The sequence below is a fragment of the Culicoides brevitarsis genome, chromosome 1, assembly GCF_036172545.1.
Source record: "Culicoides brevitarsis isolate CSIRO-B50_1 chromosome 1, AGI_CSIRO_Cbre_v1, whole genome shotgun sequence".
NCBI lineage: Eukaryota > Metazoa > Arthropoda > Insecta > Diptera > Ceratopogonidae > Culicoides > Culicoides brevitarsis.
In genome coordinates, this window is record NC_087085.1 from 12,790,059 (window position 1) to 12,810,812 (window position 20,754).

The window sequence follows — 20,754 nt, forward strand, 5'->3', positions numbered from 1 at the left end:
CATCCCTGTTTAACATGATGATTCGCCAAAAACCCGATAAAAAGGGATCAATGTCAAGAAAGTGATTGATTAGGGATGCTGATGTGTGGTTTTTCATCAATTTTATTTTCTCCTCTTTTGATCTGAAAACAAACACAAATAAATAAACTATCCTTTATTTCTCAAGAAAAAAAAAATAATCAAATTAGCCAACGAACTTCACACACACGCGCTCGATGCATAATATATTTAATTAACTGTCCCCGTTTTTTATTTATTTTTTTTCTCCGCTTTGTTCGTAGACAAAGCCATCGTCCGACCATCGGAATACAAATTATTATATAAAAAAAATACGACTGTTGAATCCATAAAAGTACTTTTTTGCATCATTCAGGTAGATGGGCATCGACTGCAATTTTGCGCCAAGAAAGTCCAGATAGACAAATAAAGACGCATTAGTCATACTTTAAAAGTTTTCGCATCTATAAATGAATGAATGACTTCAGCGTCAAGGAAGTCGTCGTTTGTCGTTCGATTGCACAGCTTAGGAAGTGTATTTATTAATAAAGTAATGATAAAAAAAAATAAAGAAAGTTGATATAAAGTCGATGCCTTTTGTCAAGTCAAGACAACTTGCATAAATTTGACAGTCAACCATGACATTGATTAACCTTTTTTCTTTGCTTTTAAAAATTTTGCATAATTTTTTTCAAGATGAAATTATTTAAAAATTTAAATTGCGACGGAAGATGACCCACATCGGTCTGACATTGTGTCGATTGATAAGAATTTCTCTCGCGTCACGTGTTTCAATATTACTTTCATACAACAAAAGAAACATTTAAATTTCACTTTTATTGATTCAAGCCGATTTCTATTGATCGCAAGTTATTTATTAACATAATCGCAGAATTACGGGTCAGTTAGCTAATTATTTGTTATTATTGCACATAAACACAAGTTATGATACACGTCAAAGTGCTTCCGTTCCGACGATATGACGAGTGACTTGAACAAACAACCAGACGTAAAAGTCGATTGATTTTCCCTCGTTTTTAATGCAATTAAGGGCATTGCATGGAAAAGAGACATTCGTTGTCATTAAATTAAATTATTCGCATTTCATCACGTGTACGAGGGAATTTTTCGCTTTTTTGCACCTAAATCGTATCGCGATGATCGCAAATAATGTTCACACATGCCAATAATTGCTTTTTGTTTCTTCCACGCGAAAAGTGAAGTGACATCTGAGCCATTTGTTCTTGACAGTTACGACGACGAGTCAAGTTCATCGTACGATGAGAGGCCATCGCCGAAAAGTTGTTGCTACCTAAAAAAGACTTAACATGTTTATCAAGTTTATTTGCATGAACGGCGATGATGCGACAGTTCGGTTTGTTGATAATCGAATCGTCGTTGATAAAAAAAATTGTATTAAAGATGAGCTAATATTTGACATTTGGTGTCGGAAACGTGTGTTGATTTGACATCATTTAAAAAATTGAAGAAATTTATTTCTTTAAAAAAATTAATTTATTTTAATTTTTATTTTAATAATTTTATTTTTAAAATTAATTATTTATTTTCCATGGAAAAATTTTTATTTTTTTTTTAATTTAATTTAATTAAATCAAATTAAATAAAAAAAAAATAAATTTATAAAATTTAAAAAAATAAATAAAAAAAAAATTAAATTTAAAAAATTAAATGAAAAATAATTAAAAAAAAAATACTAAAAAATAATTAAAATTTAATTTTTTTTTTGACATACGTCATTTTTTTAACTGTCAAAAAATTTTTTTATGGAAATCCAAAAAAAAAACAAAACATTGTTCTAACTATCGAACATCTTATATAAAAAAAAACTTGTTTTGAAAAATCAGACAACAATATTTGTCTAAAAAACAGAAAAAAACCAGACGAGATAACCCGAATTGAATCTCGATCGCAGTAAAAAAAATAAAAGTAAACGAATAAAATTTTAACTGCTTAGCTTGTTTTCGTCATTTACTGGTTTTTTCGGTCAAGTTCCTGGTACTCATAATATTTCTTGCTGTTTATTTACCTTATCTCAATATTTTTTTTCGTACATAATTATTTGAATATTCAATATTTTGCACTAACAAAGTGCGTCATCAATAAAATAAACAACGAAAAAAAAGTACGAGGAAGAAACCGAAGACAGCTGACGTGACGTGTTGATCTGTTCTGAGGAATTACTTACAATGTAGATAAATTAAGAGACAAGAAAAAGAGCAATAAATGCTTGTCTTCCCTCCACTTTTGCACATGATTATTATTGCTATCATCCTCATTAAGTCTGGAAACAAAGTCTCGAGATGAGTGAAACTTGACACGGAATATGTTTCATTAGTCGTTGTCTTATCATTTGTACGTTAAACTCACGTAGAGTTGTCGATACGGAGGTCTGTGTGACTTCAATTTATGTAAAGTTGCAAAAAAATATTCAACATTATCACCAATACTTGAGCACGAACGGGCACATACATGGACAAGAGTAAATTTTACGCTACAACGATGACGTATCGTTTAAAAAAAGTAAACAAAAGAGTACAGGAAGGTCATGATGGTTTAAATTTTTACATAAAAAATAATTTATTTGATTAATTATAATAAAAATTTAAATGAAATTAATTAAGCTATTATTTTTTAATTGATTTGAATTTGAATTAATTGATTTAAAATTAATTTCTAAAATAAATAAAAATAAATTAATTAAATAAATTTAAAATTTTTAATAAATAAAGAAAATTAGACTTAAATTAAAAAAAATAAAAATTAATAAAAAATATTTCAACTTTAAAAAAATAAAATTCTCGAATTTAATAAATAAATTTAAGTTTAAAAAATAAATTTAAAATATTGTATAAATAAAAAAAAAATTAAACATAAAAAAGGAAAATTTAAATATTAATAAAAAAAAATAATTTTTCATAATTTTTAAAACAATAAAAAAAAATATTTTAATTTAAATTTCTAAAAATTATTTATAAAATTAAAAAAAAAAAAAAAATAAATAAAAAAAATAATTTAAATTAAAAAATTTATAAAAAAATAAATTAAAACAAATAAAAAGTTTTTATTAAAATTAAAAAAAAAAAAAATATTTTTTTTAATATTTATCGAAACCTTCCTGTACTACTGCAAAAAAAATCATACACTCGATGTGACAATACACAAACAAAAAAAACCCTACTGTATCGTTTGTTATTATATTATTGCCTCGTACGACTCATATACGACAAAACTGACACTGAGGCAAACACACATTGATGATCATTTATTTAGTTGATCACAATTAGTCGTTCGCATCAGTCGTGGAATATTTTCGTATCATTTTTGTCGTTAAATCGAACTAGCAATAAAATCCGTACAAATGTACGAAAAAAAAACAAATAATCAAGTAGAAACCGGATCGTATACATTCGAACCTTAACAGTTGTAAAAATAAAAATAAAAATATTGAAGTTGTATAGCAGAGAGAAGCCAAATAGGATGTCGAATTGAATTGTAAATTTAATTAAAAATGAATGTCGATATGTAATGAAATAACAATAAATCCAATGTCAACCTTTGTTATTACTTATGTTTATGTTGCGTTGCAGCTAATTGAATCATAACAATAAAAAAAATAATAAAATATCAAGAGAAATCGACTGTGATGTAATTTCTTGCCAAAAACAGGTGAAAAGTTATTTACAAAAATAATCTAATTCACACATGAGGTGCAAAAATACATGAAAAAGTGATAAAAAACGAGTGAAATTTAACACTCGAAGCCCGAACGTGACTCAAATCTGTGATCAAGTTAATTTAAAAACCTTTATAAACTTCGTAAAATTACAAAACAATTAATCAGAATTTATCCCTTGCCAAATATCCGGCTTGTACCACATCAAGCAACAATAAAAAAAAGCAAAAATCAATTAAAATTGATTAATTTATTATTGTAACGGACGTCGATAACCCTCGAAATTTGGCTTTAATTCAACATATTTCTAATTTCTTGTAAGTATTTTTATAAATTATTATTATGAAAACCGTCTTCTAGAAGGAAACCTTGGCATCATATCACATGAGTTACCCCCAAACACGAGATTTTGTCGAGAAATTGTTCAAATAAATCACTTTTATGAAGTTTTGAACCTTTTTCGTGTTCATCACTCAACAAAAAAAGCAGATGAATAATAAAAATGAGCATTTTCATGTTCATCTTTAGTCTCATAACAATTTTATCAGACTATTTCCCGCAATACCGTCGAAGGAAATAAGAGAAAAAATCTAATTTAACACAAAAACTTGGATTTTTCGCAGAATTCCATCCGGCGCTAAGATTATTTCTCGTCGAAAGTCGTTGAAAAGTCTCTTATCAATCAAGTTTTGCCTATTCACTGCAGTGAAACACCATAATGGAATGCAAAACTGATTATTTTTTGATATCATAGCAAACAACTTCGATATATAAGGAAAGAAAAAAATCCCATTAAATGCACGTTCTTTTGATGTAACAACGCGTTAAAACGTTTCAAACTGATTGTCGATGTTTCTCTGAATTTTTTAGAGTTTGCCTGAAACTGATAAGAAACGACATTCTAAACAAACAACGAAACCGCAATTTATTCAACGTCACTAAACTTTAAAATTTGATAAGATAAGGTTCGCAATTCTCGCTTTACTGAGAGAAAAAACTTATTTTGCGACTTGCAATGAATGGAAGAAGTGACAGGAAAGAATTACCCACACGTTTTAACGTGAAATTGACCGATTTTTATTATTTCCGGATCTTTTGAGGATACATTGTCAAGCATTTTTCCCATGACTTTCTTCAATATTTTTATTTATTATTTTTTTTAATCGCTTAAAAAATCAAAATTTAATAAAAAATCATAAGAAGACGCCTTCTGTGAGTAAAAATCCTCAACTCATTATACAAGATCACGATTTTTTACTTTTTTTATTCGATATTTGGCATGATATGCATTTTATATGTGTAGGCATCACTAAAAAAAAAATAATAAGGAAGTGTACCTGTACTAATGATACAAATTTTCAACATAAAAAAAAGTTTATGATTGGAATATCTGATTAAATTCATACGACGACAAAAAAAGTTTCGGGACGTGATTTTGCGTTTAAACAAATGATCAGTAGGTAGGCGGTTAAGCAAACAACGATGTAAGGTGTTTGTTGATTAACTGTCAGCCCATTTGACATGTTTTATAGAAATTTCTAATTAAAATAAAATAAAAGTGACACGTTGATTGGAATGTCAATCGAGCAAAAAAAATTCGTTTGATGTTATCTGAATTTATTGCAATAAATTATGAAGTCGAAAAAACTTTCGGATGTCATAAAATTACGTTTACTGCATAAACCAGCATCCATTCACCTGCATATCGGTCCATATTGTACCAGCATAGTGAAATTGGTTGAATGGTTAGTTCCGTTTTTTTGTTGTTGCTACAATATGTGTGAAGATGGCCGATAAGTAAATAATTTTTTGTTCTTTGCCGACTCAGAATGCAATTTATTCCTTTTTTGTGTTGTGTTTCCGGTTTTGTGTTCTTTTTATTTCGTATCCGAGAGCAAAATTTATGAAATGATTTAACTGAGTTAAAATTTTTTTAGGGAAAAAAATTTTTAGGGAACACCTGTTCACAACAGGATTTCATCTTTCTTGCTTTAAATAGATTTTTAATGAGCTCAAATTGTTTTTTAATTTTTTTTTATTAATTTTTAAAAGTATTCCAACCCCTTTTTTGCTCAAAAATATTTTTTTCTATTTTAAGTATTTAATTTTTTTTAATTATTTAATTAATATTACATTTTTTTAAAATAAACTTTAAATTTTTTAATTTATTTTTAATTTAATTTAATTTTTTAATTTTATTTAAAAAAATTTTAATTTTTTTAAAATTAATTTTAATTTTTATTTAAAAATTTCTAATTTTTTTAAATTTAATTTTTAAATTAAAAATTTTTAATTTATTTTATTTAATATATTTTTTTTTAATTTTATTTTTTATTTTATTTTATTTTTATTTATTTATTTATTTATTTATTTTTTTTTTTGAAAAAAAAATGATTTATTTTGGGCACACAGCACAATTCCATATTTTTATTGCCCATAAAAATATTTTTTCTCATCTTTGTTAGTAGCGGCGACGCTTTAAAATTAAAAATATTCATCAAACAAAGACAACAAATGACGTGAAATGTCCCTTAAATGAGCTCAAAGACGGATATATTCCAGACTTGTCATCTAATGACGTGACATTTCTCACACTGTCTTTGCTGATTTTTAACACCTGAAAAATTTCTCTCTTTATTAAGCTTGTTTTTCGGTCTTTTGTCTCGTTTTTTGTCCATTTTCAATCCACTTGAATGGCCTGGATTATTTCAATCGTCAACAATTTCGGACACAAAGACAATATTTTTTGTGAGATTTAATTTAATGTACTGACACTCACAAAAAACTCGAAAATTCAATTTATGAAAGGATGTGTCTTTCACAATAACAAATAATAATCCAAATCCTCTTGTTTTCACACACAAAATATTATTTAATCCATTTATGACACTCTAACACGAACAAATTGAAACAAAAAACATCCAACAAAAAGACATATCGGATGTTCTCTGGTGTTAAGTTTCAGTGTTGTCGACTCAAAGTCATGCTCATGTAAATTTATCCCCTTTTAAAATTGTAAACTTCTTGGGAAAAAGTTTTCTTATCACCAAAATCGTCTGATTTCTTCTAATGACTTTCCGTTTGGAGCAAAAATACATTAAAACTCATTGAATATTTACGAAAAAAAATTACAACCTTTCAACAAGTAAGCAAAACATTTACAGAACAATGGTGACGACGAGGATTATCTCTTGCGATACGGCGTCACAAAGCTGCTTATTCATTATTATTGTATTACGGTTCGTTCTGAGAAATGAATATCTCTTGAAGATGCTTTGATCTATTTCTGGAAAATTTGTTTATTATTACCGAGTTTTGTCACGTCGTCCCCTGTTTTTATTTTATTTTATTTCGGAGTTTCTCACATTCGTTTATCTCGGAATTTTTAGCCGTTTGTGAGATGAACTCATAACCAGGGAGGCGAAAATTAATGACTTAAACTTAAATTTTAAAGTCTTAAGTTTTAATTTGAGTAAAAAAAAATTTAAATATTTTGACTTAATGATCAAATACTTAAATTTTTCTGTAAACTTAAAGTTTTAAGTCAAGCTTAAGTTATTTAAGTCAAATTTTTGTTAAAAATTAATAAGTTTAACTATTAACTTAACTTAATTTTTGACTTTTAACTTAACTTAAAAGTTTTCAAAAAAAAAAATAAATTTTAAAAAAAAAATTTTTTGGTCAAATTTAATTAAAAAAATTAATTATAAATTTTAAAAAATTAATTTGTTTAATTTTTTATATTTTTTAATTTTTAAAAAAAATTCAATTAATATTTAAAAATTTTTTTAATTATTTTTTCAATTTGTATTTTTACCTAATTTTGAGAAAAAATTATTTTTAATTTTTAAAAAAATTAATTAAATTTTTATTTAAAAAATAATTAAATTTATAAAATTTAAAAAATATTTTAAAAAAAATTAATTTATAAAATTATTTTTAAAATTTATTTTTAAAATAATTTTTAAATTTGACTTTATTCTAAAGTAAACTATTTAAGTTAAGCTAAAAATCAAAAATTAATTTTTGACTTAAAAATTTTTCACATCCCTGTTCACAACCTTTTACTTGTCAATATATTCGCGATTTCATCTTTTTTCACATCAAATCACAAAAAAATAAATAAAAAATTGAAATTTCTCTCCGTCGAAGAAATCAAAAAGAAATTGCATATGAATGATAATAATGTTAATGCTATTTAATTTGAGAGAAAAGCAATACCACGAACAATGTTAACCACAAAAAAAAGTATCATTCGAATGATGAAGGTATGTAAAAATGACATGCACGACATCACTCTTTATAATAATATTTTTATGAACATTTCGTGGCATGCACATCAAAAAATCACGGATTAGAGATTTTAATATTTTTTTTTGTTTATGAATTTATTTAAATATGTTGCGAATAACACACACATCATGGGAGTGTGAGTCCAAATCTCTCATTAAAATTCATTCATTCACCGAATTAATTCTGATGTTTTGGTAAAATGCGTGCCTTTGTGACATTATTTCGTGTCAGCTGAGAAAAAATGCCGCGAGAGAGACAAGACGCCACAAATACCAAACAATCGTCTCTAAAAATAGGCAGAAAATTGAAAAAAAAAAAATGTTTATAAATAAAAATAAATACGCATACAAGGCAGAAGAAGCATGTTAGTTGTAACGTAAATGAACGCCGCCGCTTACTCATCATCGGCAGCATGAACATCAATGCTCGCTCACTGCTCGTTCTGTGTAACATCCGTACGGCATGTACTGGAAAATTAATAATATTATATTAATTCTCTATGATATTGTTTCTCCTCGCTCACTCGCAGTAAGTTAGTATGTAAACGTCTTCCGAGCACGATTGACTGCCTTTGTTACACGATAAAATTCCCTTTGTTGTGTTTATATCAGTCGCGCTTCTCGTATTTTTTTGTTTATTTATAAAAATAAAGCGTCGGATTCGCGCGCGCGACATAAAGGTTACCAAAGTGAACGTTTCGCAGCAAAAACCTTCTGAATGAAGGAAAATACCACGAAACACAATGCATCTGCCAAAAAATCTAATGAAAGTGAGATATTGTTGCAATTGCCGCTGCAGATGTACGGCATGCCAAAAGTGCAGATGAGACAGACAAATGGGCATGATGACTCACAGAAATCTTTGTTTCGGCTGTCGTCGACATTTGTCGAGTGCTACTGTCGGATAGAACTGAAATTTGTGTGGTAGGTGAAATGCCATGATGAAACGCGTGAATGGATAAAGACAATAATGTTCTCCGGGAGTGATTTATTGTTTGAGGAAATGCATCGAGTTTGTAGTTTTTTCTAATTTTTATGCAGAAATTCTGGGTTTTACAATGAAAAAATGCTTGAAATACGATCCAAGACATGAAAAAGAATTATTTTCATGATAATATTTTGACTTTTTGAATAACAATTAGTCATAAAATTGAAATTTTAGTGAAAAATATTCAACTTAACAGTTAAAAATGTTAAAAATATGATCCCAAACCTAAAAATGAATGATTTCTTCGTCATTTTGTGAGTTTTTGAATCAAAAATAGCCAAAAAATTAATATTTTAAACAATTTTTAGTGAAAAATGAGATTCATGATTGATAAAAAAAGTGTTTAGATAGTAAAATTATTAAAAAATATAAAATTTTGAAGAAAAAAATTTAAGAAAATCTTAACTTTTTAAATAAAACTTGTCATAAAATTGAAATTTTAGTGAAAAATGTCAAAAATATGATTCTAAATATGACAAGACCCAAAAAATTTATTATTTCTGCATTATTTTGTGAACTTTTTAATCAAAAAAGCCAAATAATTTAAATATTTAAACCAATTTATGTGAAACCTAAGCTCGTAATTAATTAAAATTCTAAGTTTTTTAAAAAATTATTAAATTTTATGAATTTTTAAACTAAACTGAAGTAAATATTTATTTTTTAAATAAAAACTTTTCACAAAAATGAGTAATGATATTATTAAAATACTAAAATGATATTAAAAGTGTGAGATTTATAAAAAAAAATATTGACTTTGACCAATGAATTTTTATGAAATTGAAATTTAAGTGACAAAAATTAAATATTTCGAACTGATTTTCTCTAAAAACGAACTTTATATTATTCACAAAGTGCTTAAAATACTATAAAACTATTAAAAATAATGAAAAATCAACAAAAAATCAAAAATTTTCCATAATTTCTGGAAAAAATAATAAAAGATGAATCATCAAAAAATATTTTCCATATCAAAATTGATAAAAACAAACAGCAACAACCAATTTAATAATAAAAGTACAAAAAAAAACCGTCAGTGGGTTGAATTTCTTATTGGATCAAGTGTTAATTTTATGTACATACAATTGTCGTTCGAGTGTTTACTTTCCTCATCAGCATCATCATTAAAGCAGTAAACATCAGCAGTGCAAAACAGCTTTCATGACGTCTGTTCCTAACGGCTTTTCGCTGTTTATCGATCGCCCATTTTCAATTTCGAACGTCACTCAGCACTATTTTTATTATATATTTTCTTTCAATTATCTCTCCCCTTCTCTTGATGATTTTTTTCGAAATACCCATAAAATATCAATTATCTCAATTTAATTGATGTGCAACATAAAAATCTATCGAATTGATGATGAAGATGATGGTTAGCTAGACAACAGCAAATGAAAAAAAATAAAAATATAGATAAGAAAACATCTTCGGTGTCTCGTCAAAATGTCATATTTATTTATTTTTGGTGTAAAAAGTGACAGAAAACATGAAAAAACCAGCTAAACAACACTTACTTGTTACTTAGATAAAATTTTAATCCGCCAATGTGAAACAGGTTGACCAACAACCACAAAAAAAAATTAAAAGTTCAAAATTACTTCAATGTTATCAACATTTCTTGTGGTTTTTGACACATCATCGTGACCTTTCCCGTGAGCTATTCGTTTAAAAATAAAAAAAAAATTGTTAGAACTTGTTTGGAATTCGAAACGTTCGCTCGTAACCAGCCATCAAGGCATCATCGCAATCTATCAACAATCGTTAATTACCAGTTTATTATTATTTTATTCAATAAAGTACATTTGCTTTAAACAATGATCGATCGCACGATGTGTGAATGTGTTTTTCAATCAATTAATGCAAACAATGATTCACCGCCGCGCTCGGAATAAAATAAAATTACATCATTTTCTGCTCGAAAAATGGCTAAAAAGAGCATAAAAACTGAAATTAAAAATTTTACTGTCCCAAATTTTCATGAAATTATTAAATTCATGCCTTTCACCGGGAATCAACTAGTTGTCAATCCATCAAAAAAATTTTTAAAAAAATATATTTTCGCATTTCATGAGTTTTTATACAAATAAAAAAAATTACAGGGTGTTAAATTCATGCAAATTTCGGTAAAAACAATAAAAACCACCCCGTAAATTTTTTATTTTGTAAATTTAAATGCGTTTTCATTCATAAAACAGACACTGCACGTGCTTGACGCCTCATCATTCGCCTTTTTTCCTGTACTTTCATAAACTCCCATCATATCATGTGTCGTTTTACTGTCGCTTCGCACTGACTTGTACCACTTTTGCGCGATATTTTCAAACTTTTACGATTAAACTGGTTCAACATTGTAAAAAAAAAGAGCGTATTTCGATTCCAAAAAATTCATACGTAACTCGTGTCGTTGTAGGAAGTGCAACGATTTTTTTTTATTTTATTAAAAATAACAAACAATCAGACAAAAATATTATTTTACGCCCGTTTTTTCACTTTAGCGGGGAAATGTTCGGAGAAATGATGAAACTAAATTAGTTTGAATTTAATCGCAGGCGACGAAACAACTTTTATTTACGAAAAAAAAATTAAAATAGCGAAAAAAAAGTGAATTTAAAATTTGAACGGAAAGGAGTCTAATCAGGTCAAGTTTCAAGACAAATTGAGATCGTTATCTCGTTTTATCTTGTTCAATTCAATTTTATTTTATGAGACTCACTGCGACGAAATTATCTTCATCACAATTTATCAGCAGCAGGTTAATTAAGTGAATGAACGAATATCGAGCGCGTGCTAAAATTTTTTTTTTTAATATTTTTTTAATTAAAATGAAGAAGAAAAAAAATTGCAATTAATGCAAACAAATTTCTCGCTTATTAGGCATCGCATTAATTTTTTATGGCTTGTTAATTTCCAAAAATAAAAAAATTTTTTTTTTTTACTATTTTTGGAATATTTTTACGGTGAAAAGATGTTAATGAACTACGTCTATGATAAAAAAAAATTGATTATAAAAGCTAATAAATTGCCGAAAATTAAAAAATTATTTTTTTTTTAATATTTAACCAAAAATAAACATGATGCTCCATTAATTATGGAGATTTTGTGACTCAAACGTTGTTTCTTTCTTTTTTCGTGAACAACAATAAATATTGCTTTTACGTGCGACACTCATCGTGCAACAAAACTAAACCGGACTCAACAATAAAATGCATTTCAGTCAAAAAAAAATATTTATTGTGAGGTGTTTTCTCAGACATTTCTCTTGTTTTGTGTTTTTTCGGTGTTGTTCGTTATATAAAAGCAAAAAAAAATAATAATAAAAAATATTTACTTTTGAGTAATAATATAACATTAAAAGTAAAGTTTTTGTACAAAAATATTTTTAAAGAGAGAAATGGAAGAAAGTATATTTTTTATTTGTTAAAAAAATCAACTTGCTTGAAATAAATCCACCTACTTGCATTTTTTTACACATTTTTTTTGTTAGACAAAAATGCGTTAAAATGTTTTTTTTTTTGTATAAAAAATTAAATGAATAATGTTCGCATTTGTTGTGCAGGCCAGTTAACATAATAATTTAAATTTTACGGAAATTCCTCAGATTTTTTTAAAATATTTTTTTTTTTTTTTGAAAATTCTAAAAAAATGATTTCCTAATTACGTCACTTTTTATCATAACAAGAGATATATTTTACTTTAATCTCTAAAAAAATAAACAAAAAAATTCCAAAAATAATAAACAAAACGTCATGAATTTTCACGACGAGACCAAAAATATATTTTTTTCGTAAAAAATTATTATCAAATAAATTTTTTAATGTAACCCACTCATTGACTAATCAAGACAACGTCGCGTCAAATCGTCGTCATTCTTTTGCGTTGCGACTCACGAAAAGCGAAGAAAAGAAAATTTATGGTTATTTGATGGAAAATTTACGACAATTTTATATTTCCACAGTTAACGGGTGGCAAGGTGTGAAGAAACGTGAATGAATCTGTATAAAAATTAGTTTTGTGGCTCGTAAAAAAATTTATGTGAATTTACTACTTTACTATACAATATTGTCAGCGTTGATGAATGGCATATTTTATGAATACGAAATGATTCAATTAAATGTTGCCAAATGGAGTTGTCTATCAAGATTAGTTTTTTAAGTGACTTAATTAAAATTAATGAAAAAAAAAATTAAAACCCTAATTGAATTTTTTCTTTCTTTGGCGAATTTAAAAAAATGAGTCTTCAGGAAATGAATTCGAAAAATATTCAATTTTTACGTTATGGGAGTTTTTGGAGACAAACAGATGTCCGACAGAGATTTATGACGCTTTTTGACAACTTAATGGGAGTAAACTGCGAAACATGTGTTTGACAAAGTTCGTTTTAATGGCGCGTCGTTACATCACTCGAAACATAAACAATAATTTAAAATGTGTCACATTTCCCAAAACAATCCGCGCGTTGTCTATCTTTGATTTGTTTCTGTGTCGTGGTGCGACAACGTGACTATATCAATTTTCTCCTATATTTATTCTCATTTGTAACAAGGTACAATGTAACTAATCGACTTTTTTTCTCTTTTGCAGGTATGAGCTCTCACAAGATTTACTGGATAAGCAAATTGAATTACTCGAACGTAAATATGGCGGAATAAAGGCCCGACATGCTGCACTTACGATACAGCGTGCCTTCCGACACTACACGATGGTTAAGAAATTCGCCTCAATTACGGCAATGGCCAAGGCCGAAAAACGCACGAGCCGGCGGATGCAAGCGCCAGTTGTGACGGCGCCCGGTACTCCGGGAGCAATTGCACAACAACAAATGTTGCAGGCGCAACAGCAGCAGCAGATGCAACAACAATATCATCAGTTACCAGAATATGTGATCGACGAAAATGGGCAGCAGCTACAGATAACGTATGGCGGCGATCAGGAAATTAATATTGGCGGGCAGCGAGTTTGTGCAACGTAAGTTTCTCGTTTTTTTTGCATAAAAATGGAAAAAGTTAATTAATAATTAAAAGTTATTTAATTTTCGTCAATTTTTATCATAAAAAGTTGAAAAAGTCAAAAATTTGTGAAATTTATGCAAAATGTTAAAATTTTTTTAATTTAATAATTTTTTTTTGAAAATCTTAAAGTAAAATTTTCTATAAATTTTCTTAAAATTTTGAATATTTTTGTGCATAAATTTTTAAAATTAGAAGAGATAAAAATTTTTCTTTAGAAAATTTATTAAAACTTCATTAAAATTGTTAATTTTTTCAATTTAAATCAAGAAAAAAATGAGAAAAAAAATTATATTTTAATTTTTAATATTAATTATTTTGAAATTACACTAAATTCAAATATATCCTTAATATGAATTTCTCAAAATATATTTATATTGGAGGAAATTAAAAATATTTTTGATTATTTTTTACGATTTTTTTTCTTAATCAACAAATTTTTCCCATGGACGATTTTAAAAATAAGGCCCTTCAAATTTTTATAAAAAATTTTTCTAAATATTTAAAAATTTAAAAGAAATTTTTAAAAATTTATACCTAAGATTTTTTATTTTTTTTTTGAAAAAATATTTTTTTGTTAATTTTCTCAAATTTGAAAAATAATTAGGTACCTTGAAAATTTGAAAATCCTTCTTTTTATATAGCCTTAAAGAGTAAATTATTCACTTTTTCCAATTTTTTCCATCAAAGCAACCACTGATTAATGAAATTTTCCGCCTTTTCTCAAACAGGATCCAAGCAGCACCCCAAGGAAACCAAAGAATTACTCCCAACCGATCGATGTCTCTGCGCGAACGTCGTTTGGATGTGAGTCCCGTACCGCGAAGTCAGTCAGGAAATGCATCGCCCGCCCCTCCGCAAGGATGGAATCAAAGTCCCGTGCCACAAACGCAACCCCATTCGCATCCGCACGTCAATCTAATGCATCAACAGCATTACTACAGTCCCGGAGCCCCGACACAATACCAACCGAACTATCAGACGCAACAATATGGCACGCAATACGGTTCACAAGAACTCAACATCAGTATTGGCTCGCAACCTGACTCGACACATTCTTCCATGAACTCGTCATGGAATTCGAGTCAGAGCCCTTATACGCCACACTACACAGCACAGCAAATTTACATGCGTCCCCGTACTTCAAGTCGCGATTTGACACCTCCCACATCGGCAAGTCGCAAAATGCCGCCCGAAGTCCCGCGTCGTACATCGAGCATCATTTCGCAGCAACAACAACAACGAGGCTTACGTAACGGTTTATCGAAATCTTCTGCCGAAAACGGAAGTTTAAGCTCTGTGCAGTCATCTGGAAGCGATAGCAGTGCATCTGTGGACCGAATGCAACTCGAAATCGCCTCGGATCGTTCGAATTCGCCGCAATGGAAGCAACAACGGAAACAACCATTGACAGCGCAATCCCCGGATCATCTCAATTCGATGTGCGTTGCTGATGTCGAGCATGGCAGTTCTCACACGAGTGCCGCGCAATTCTCCATGGAGCAACAAGATCCCATTCACGTGACATCTTCGAACAACTACAAAGTCTCCGAGACAATCCGCAAGCGTCAATATCGCGTCGGACTCAATTTGTTCAATAAGAAGCCCGAAAAGGGCATCGCTTACTTGATTCGTCGCGGATTTCTCGAAGAAACCCCTCAAGGTGTTGCTCGTTTCCTCATCACTCGCAAAGGATTGTCGCGTCAAATGATCGGCGAATATTTGGGCAACTTACAAAATCAATTCAACATGGCTGTGTTAGATTGCTTCGCGGGCGAACTCGATCTCTCCGGAATGCAAGTCGATGTTGCTCTGCGCAAATTCCAAACGTATTTCCGGATGCCGGGCGAGGCACAAAAAATCGAACGTTTAATGGAGATCTTCTCGCAGCGTTATTGCGTCTGTAATCCTGACATTGTGGCACGTTTGCGTTCACAAGACACAATTTTCGTGCTCGCATTTGCCATTATTATGCTGAATACGGACTTGCATACGCCCAATTTGAAGCCGGAGCGTCGTATGAGGTGCGATGATTTCATTAAAAATTTACGCGGCATCGACGATTGTCACGATATTGATCGCGATTTGTTGAATGGCGTCTATGAGAGAGTCAAGGCTAACGAATTCAAACCCGGATCGGACCACGTAACGCAAGTGATGAAAGTTCAAGCGACTATTGTTGGCAAAAAACCTAATTTAGCGTTGCCTCATCGTCGTCTCGTTTGCTATTGTCGCTTGTACGAAATTCCAGACATCAATAAGAAGGAACGTCCTGGGGTGCATCAACGTGAAGTCTTCTTATTCAACGATTTACTGGTCATTACGAAGATTTTTAGCAAGAAAAAGTCGTCAGTCACCTACACATTCAGAAATAGCTTCCCTCTCGTCGGCATGGTTGTCACAATGCTTGATGTACCAAGTGAGTTTTAACTTTTTTTCTTCAATTTTAATAAATTTCTAATAAAATTTTTATTTTTTTAGACTATCCATACTGCATTCGTTTATCCCAAAAAGTGGACAATAAAGTTTTACTCACATTCAATGCGCGTAACGAACACGATCGTTGCAAGTTTGCCGAAGACTTGCGCGAATCCATCAGCGAAATGGACGAAATGGAGTCCCTTCGTATCGAAGGCGAGCTCGACAGGCAAAAATCGTCACGAAATCGTGGCGGAGATCGTGCCAACAACTCGGAGAATCGCGATAGTGGCGTAGCTGATGTCGAAGTATGTGCTGGCACATTCCAGGCATCGCCCGTCGAAAGTCATCCGGATCAACAGTTGAAACGTAGTGCACTCAGCAATTCACTTCTTGACATGCACGAACAATGTAAGTTCATTTTTCGCCTAAATTTTACTTGAAAATCATTCCTAACTCGAAATTTTTATTTTTTTAGTTGGAAACGAAAAACCACAACGTCGCGGCAGCGTTGGATCTCTCGATAGCGGCATGTCAATTTCCTTTCAGTCGACATCAGCCAGCACCGGATCCCGGAGCGACACAAAAATCCGCCTAATTCAACATACAACGCCATCCGGGCAAGTGATTGTGCAACAAGCGCCGCCGCCGCCAGCTCATGCCGCACCCACACAACCACCGCAGCGACGCGAACGCAAATTGTCTCGCTCCGAGGACAGCGCCAGCAACGGAACAGGCCCTTTCGGTCGATCGACGGAAGTTTAAAATGTATTAAATTAATATAAATTTGCCATTCTTATCGTAAAAAAATATCATTATTATTATTCTGGTACTTGTCCCATAACATATATTAATGATAATAACTTTGTTCTATTTGTATTATAATTGATTTTTTTGTACAACTTGTATTATAAAGAAGAAAAAAAGTATATATTAGAGAAAAAAATACAGAAAGACGCCAATAATTGACCGACTTTAACTTTAAGTATATAAATTAATTAATTATTTAATGAAAAAAATAATAGTTAAACAAGTACATTAATTAAACACCAAAGCAAAATCAAATATAACTAATATATAATAATAAACAAAATAAATAATCACAAGAGAATAACCGTAAAAAAGTTCCTTTGTTTAATTATTATTTTTATTCTTTTGTAAAAAAAATTTCTAATAATGTTTTATTTAATTTTTGTTTTTTTTTTCGTTAACATTGTTATAAATCCACTCATCCATCATAAAAAAAATAAAAAAATAACCAATTTCTGTATAAATGTCAACAAGTCTCTTTCGAAATAAATAAATAAAAAAAAAAAAATAAAAGGCGAACGGAATAAATAACCAAATAAAAAAATAAAATAAACTTTAAACAAGTATTTAATCTTTCAAAAAAAAACTGTAATAATATTCAATATAATAATAGATAATAATAATAAATAATAAAAAAAATAACAATATATAGATAGAGTGTATAATGGTAAAAAAATATCAATAAACTTAAAAAAGTGTTCTTTCAAAACATAAAAAAAAATATTATTTTATTTTTTTCCTTTCTATTATTTTTAAAAAAATTTTTAACCCACGATCTTTCAGCTTTTTTGTCTTTTTTGGTTTTTATGATTTTTCTTATATTTTTTGCGACAAATTATATAATAAAATTGGGTAAATTTCATAACATTTCGTATAATAAATTTAAAAAAGGTAAAAAAAATAATAAAATAAAAAAATGTGTGTAGCTTACAGAGACGAAAATATTTTTCTAATGCGGAAAATTGTATACATTAATTGGAAAACGATAATAATCTAAAATCTAATAGATAAATTTTTGACAAAAAGACTTTTTTAATGTTCTAGAAGTTCATTTTTTGATGTTAAAATTTAAATCGTAAAATAAATAAATAAAAAAATTCGTCTTTCCTGGAAAATTTTTTAAGCAACAATGGAATTTGATGTTTATTTATTTTAATTTTTAATGATTTTAATAAATAATTTCGAGGTTTTAATTTTTTTAATTAATTAATTAAATTATTTTTCAAAATTTTATTTAAAAAATGGACCAAAATATAATTCAATATTTTTTAAGATTTTTCAAATACTCATTCAAAAATTTTAAAATAATTAATTTTCATAAATTTTCAATATTTACACGTTCAAAGTCCAAAATAACGTAAAAAAATATTTTTTTTATCTTTAAAATTTCGCACAATATTTTTTTTTTTCGCAAAAGTTGTTTCGCTTGATGGAACAAAGTGACACAAAAGATAGAAAGTGGTTGAAAATTAACAGGAACTCACAAACAGAAGACGCAACTCAATCTAAATAAAGAAACACGAAATAAAAAAAAGATTTTATATCAAACTAATTTTATTTATTCACATTTTAAGTGCTATTTATATGTTGAGAACTTGTAGTAAAGAAGAAGAAGACGTTTCGTCGTCGTTGTCGTTACACTTCATGCTTTTGCGTACCTGTTACATTTCGTCTTTTGTGATTTAACTCGTAAAAATGAAATTTTGTGTGAAACGCGTTGCAAAAGAATATCGTTGAAATGTTTCGTTTTTAAGCAATTTTGTATATTTTTAGCCAAGTTTATGAATTAAGTGTCGAATAATGTTTTATCAGTAGTTAAGAAAAAAAAACATCAAATTTAATTGTATCACGCGAAAACTAATAAAATATTAATTTTTAAGTATGATTATTATAAATTAATAAAGAAATTCAATAAATAAAAGTAAAAATATGGAAAAGTTTGTTTTCATGTCTTTTCACGTTCTTAAATGGTAAATTTTAATATTTATATTAATATTAATATTGTAATGATGCTGCCAGAATTTGGCATTGGATAAATAAATAAAATAAATAAATAAAGATAAAATATTTTTTCAAATAAAAAATTTTTATAAAAGCTTTCAAATTTAATGAAAGTTTAAGAATTTCAAAAGAAAAATTAATTAAAATTTAATAATAATAATTTAATAAAAATTTAAAAATTTAAATTTATTTTGCTAATTTTCTTTCATTTTGAGACTTAAAATTATTTAAAACTCAAGCTTTAAAAAAATATTTTTATTTAATTTTTATCCAAAATCTCATTAGAAGTCATTTTTTGATCAATTTCGAAACAAAATATTTTAATTAAAGAAATTTTCAAAACAAAATCTTGAATTTCTTCTAAAAAATAATAAATTATGGTCGTTTTTTCACTCAAAAAGGTTGAAAAATAATTTTTCATAAAAAAAAATAATTTTTTCATAATAATTTTTTTTATTGTTATCCTTCTTTGATTTGATTGTACAACAAAATGCTTACATATTACGAGGTAATAAATAATTTACAAAACTTAACCACTAAAGTTCATCCAGTCATCATGTTTTAACAACGTTTCAAATGTAAAAAAGCGTTTTTTGCGACGAAAAATCCATAAGTAAATGCCATGTTTCTCTTTTGTGCCTGATTCCGATCGATGTTGCGTGCATTAATAACTGATAATTACTTTATGATAAAAAGTCGTGCTCTTAGAGGTAGACACTGAAAAAACGATTGATTGCCATTGAACAACTTATTGCTACGACTTTGTTTCTAAAAAGTAGATTCGTTGGGGTTAAAAATGCTTCTTGTCTCGTCTCCTTGTCCCTTTTTACACGTAATAAAGTCTCACAACGGATTTCGTGATAAAATTATCGCCGTCGTAGAAACTCGTCTCTATCGTGACATTCCCGTTGAGGACTTTGGCGGGCATCATTTGTGACTCGGGCGCAGCTTCAATCGTACTCTGCCACGTGTTTGTCGAACTTCCAATGACGGCACCCATTTCGAAGAACCATTCTTCCAAAATGCGTCCTTTGAATTTGACTTTTTGATCGAGGCGGAAATTTTCCATTGCCTCCACAGAGCTGAAGTTGATTTCGCGCGACACGGCACGCAAGTCGAGGATTTTTATGGGAACGCGAGCTTCGTGCTCCTTTTCGGACACGGAAAAATCTTTGTTGTCTTGCCAGATTATCTTTCCTGTGTCAGCGTCGCGAATGATGATCCAATTGCTGTTAAAAAAGGAAAATCGATTAAGTAAATGTTTGTTTACATCAATTTTTTATGGGGTTCAGGTCATGTAACTCACATTTGGAAGCCATCGCGGATTTTTTGGGCACGATCTTCTTCAACTGCGCCAACATCGCCTTCCATTCTAATAAAATTTGATTGATATAAATGTGTTTTTTGAGGAATTTCTTTATAAAATAAGGCTTTTTCGGAGAGGAAATTGCTTTTATGACAGTGTTTCACTGAATTTTAATCGAAGGCGAGTTACTGAATTTCACAATGTGTGGAAATGTGGTTTTTTTTATGGAAAACAATACAAGG

General features: G+C 28.9%; 2 protein-coding genes across 5 annotated transcripts in view; one reads left to right on the forward strand and one right to left on the reverse strand.

Annotated features, from left to right (window-relative positions):
* Positions 1–17,493, forward strand: part of LOC134832349 (IQ motif and SEC7 domain-containing protein 2) — a 124,909-nt gene extending 107,416 nt beyond the window's left edge. For 3 of the 4 annotated variants that reach the window (XM_063846353.1, XM_063846345.1, XM_063846360.1), the window contains exons 3-6: positions 13,553–13,936; positions 14,709–16,396; positions 16,459–16,806; positions 16,874–17,493. In XM_063846353.1, coding sequence (XP_063702423.1) covers positions 13,553–13,936; positions 14,709–16,396; positions 16,459–16,806; positions 16,874–17,160 — 2,707 coding nt within the window. In that variant the 3' untranslated portion in view covers positions 17,161–17,493. Of the gene's footprint in view, positions 1–8,663; positions 8,908–13,552; positions 13,937–14,708; positions 16,397–16,458; positions 16,807–16,873 lie in introns of those variants that run through there. The other variant, XM_063846367.1, reaches the window with a different exon arrangement.
* Positions 17,494–19,670: 2,177 nt separating this feature from the next.
* LOC134838105 (probable cGMP 3',5'-cyclic phosphodiesterase subunit delta) lies at positions 19,671–20,675 on the reverse strand. Its single transcript, XM_063853562.1, has 2 exons — positions 20,513–20,675; positions 19,671–20,435 (listed from the first exon to the last, which is right to left on the reverse strand). The coding sequence occupies exons 1-2, from the start codon at positions 20,575–20,577 to the stop codon at positions 20,033–20,035; spliced, it is 468 nt and encodes a 155-aa protein (XP_063709632.1). The 5' UTR covers positions 20,578–20,675; the 3' UTR covers positions 19,671–20,032.
* Between the last annotated feature and the right edge of the window lie 79 nt (positions 20,676–20,754).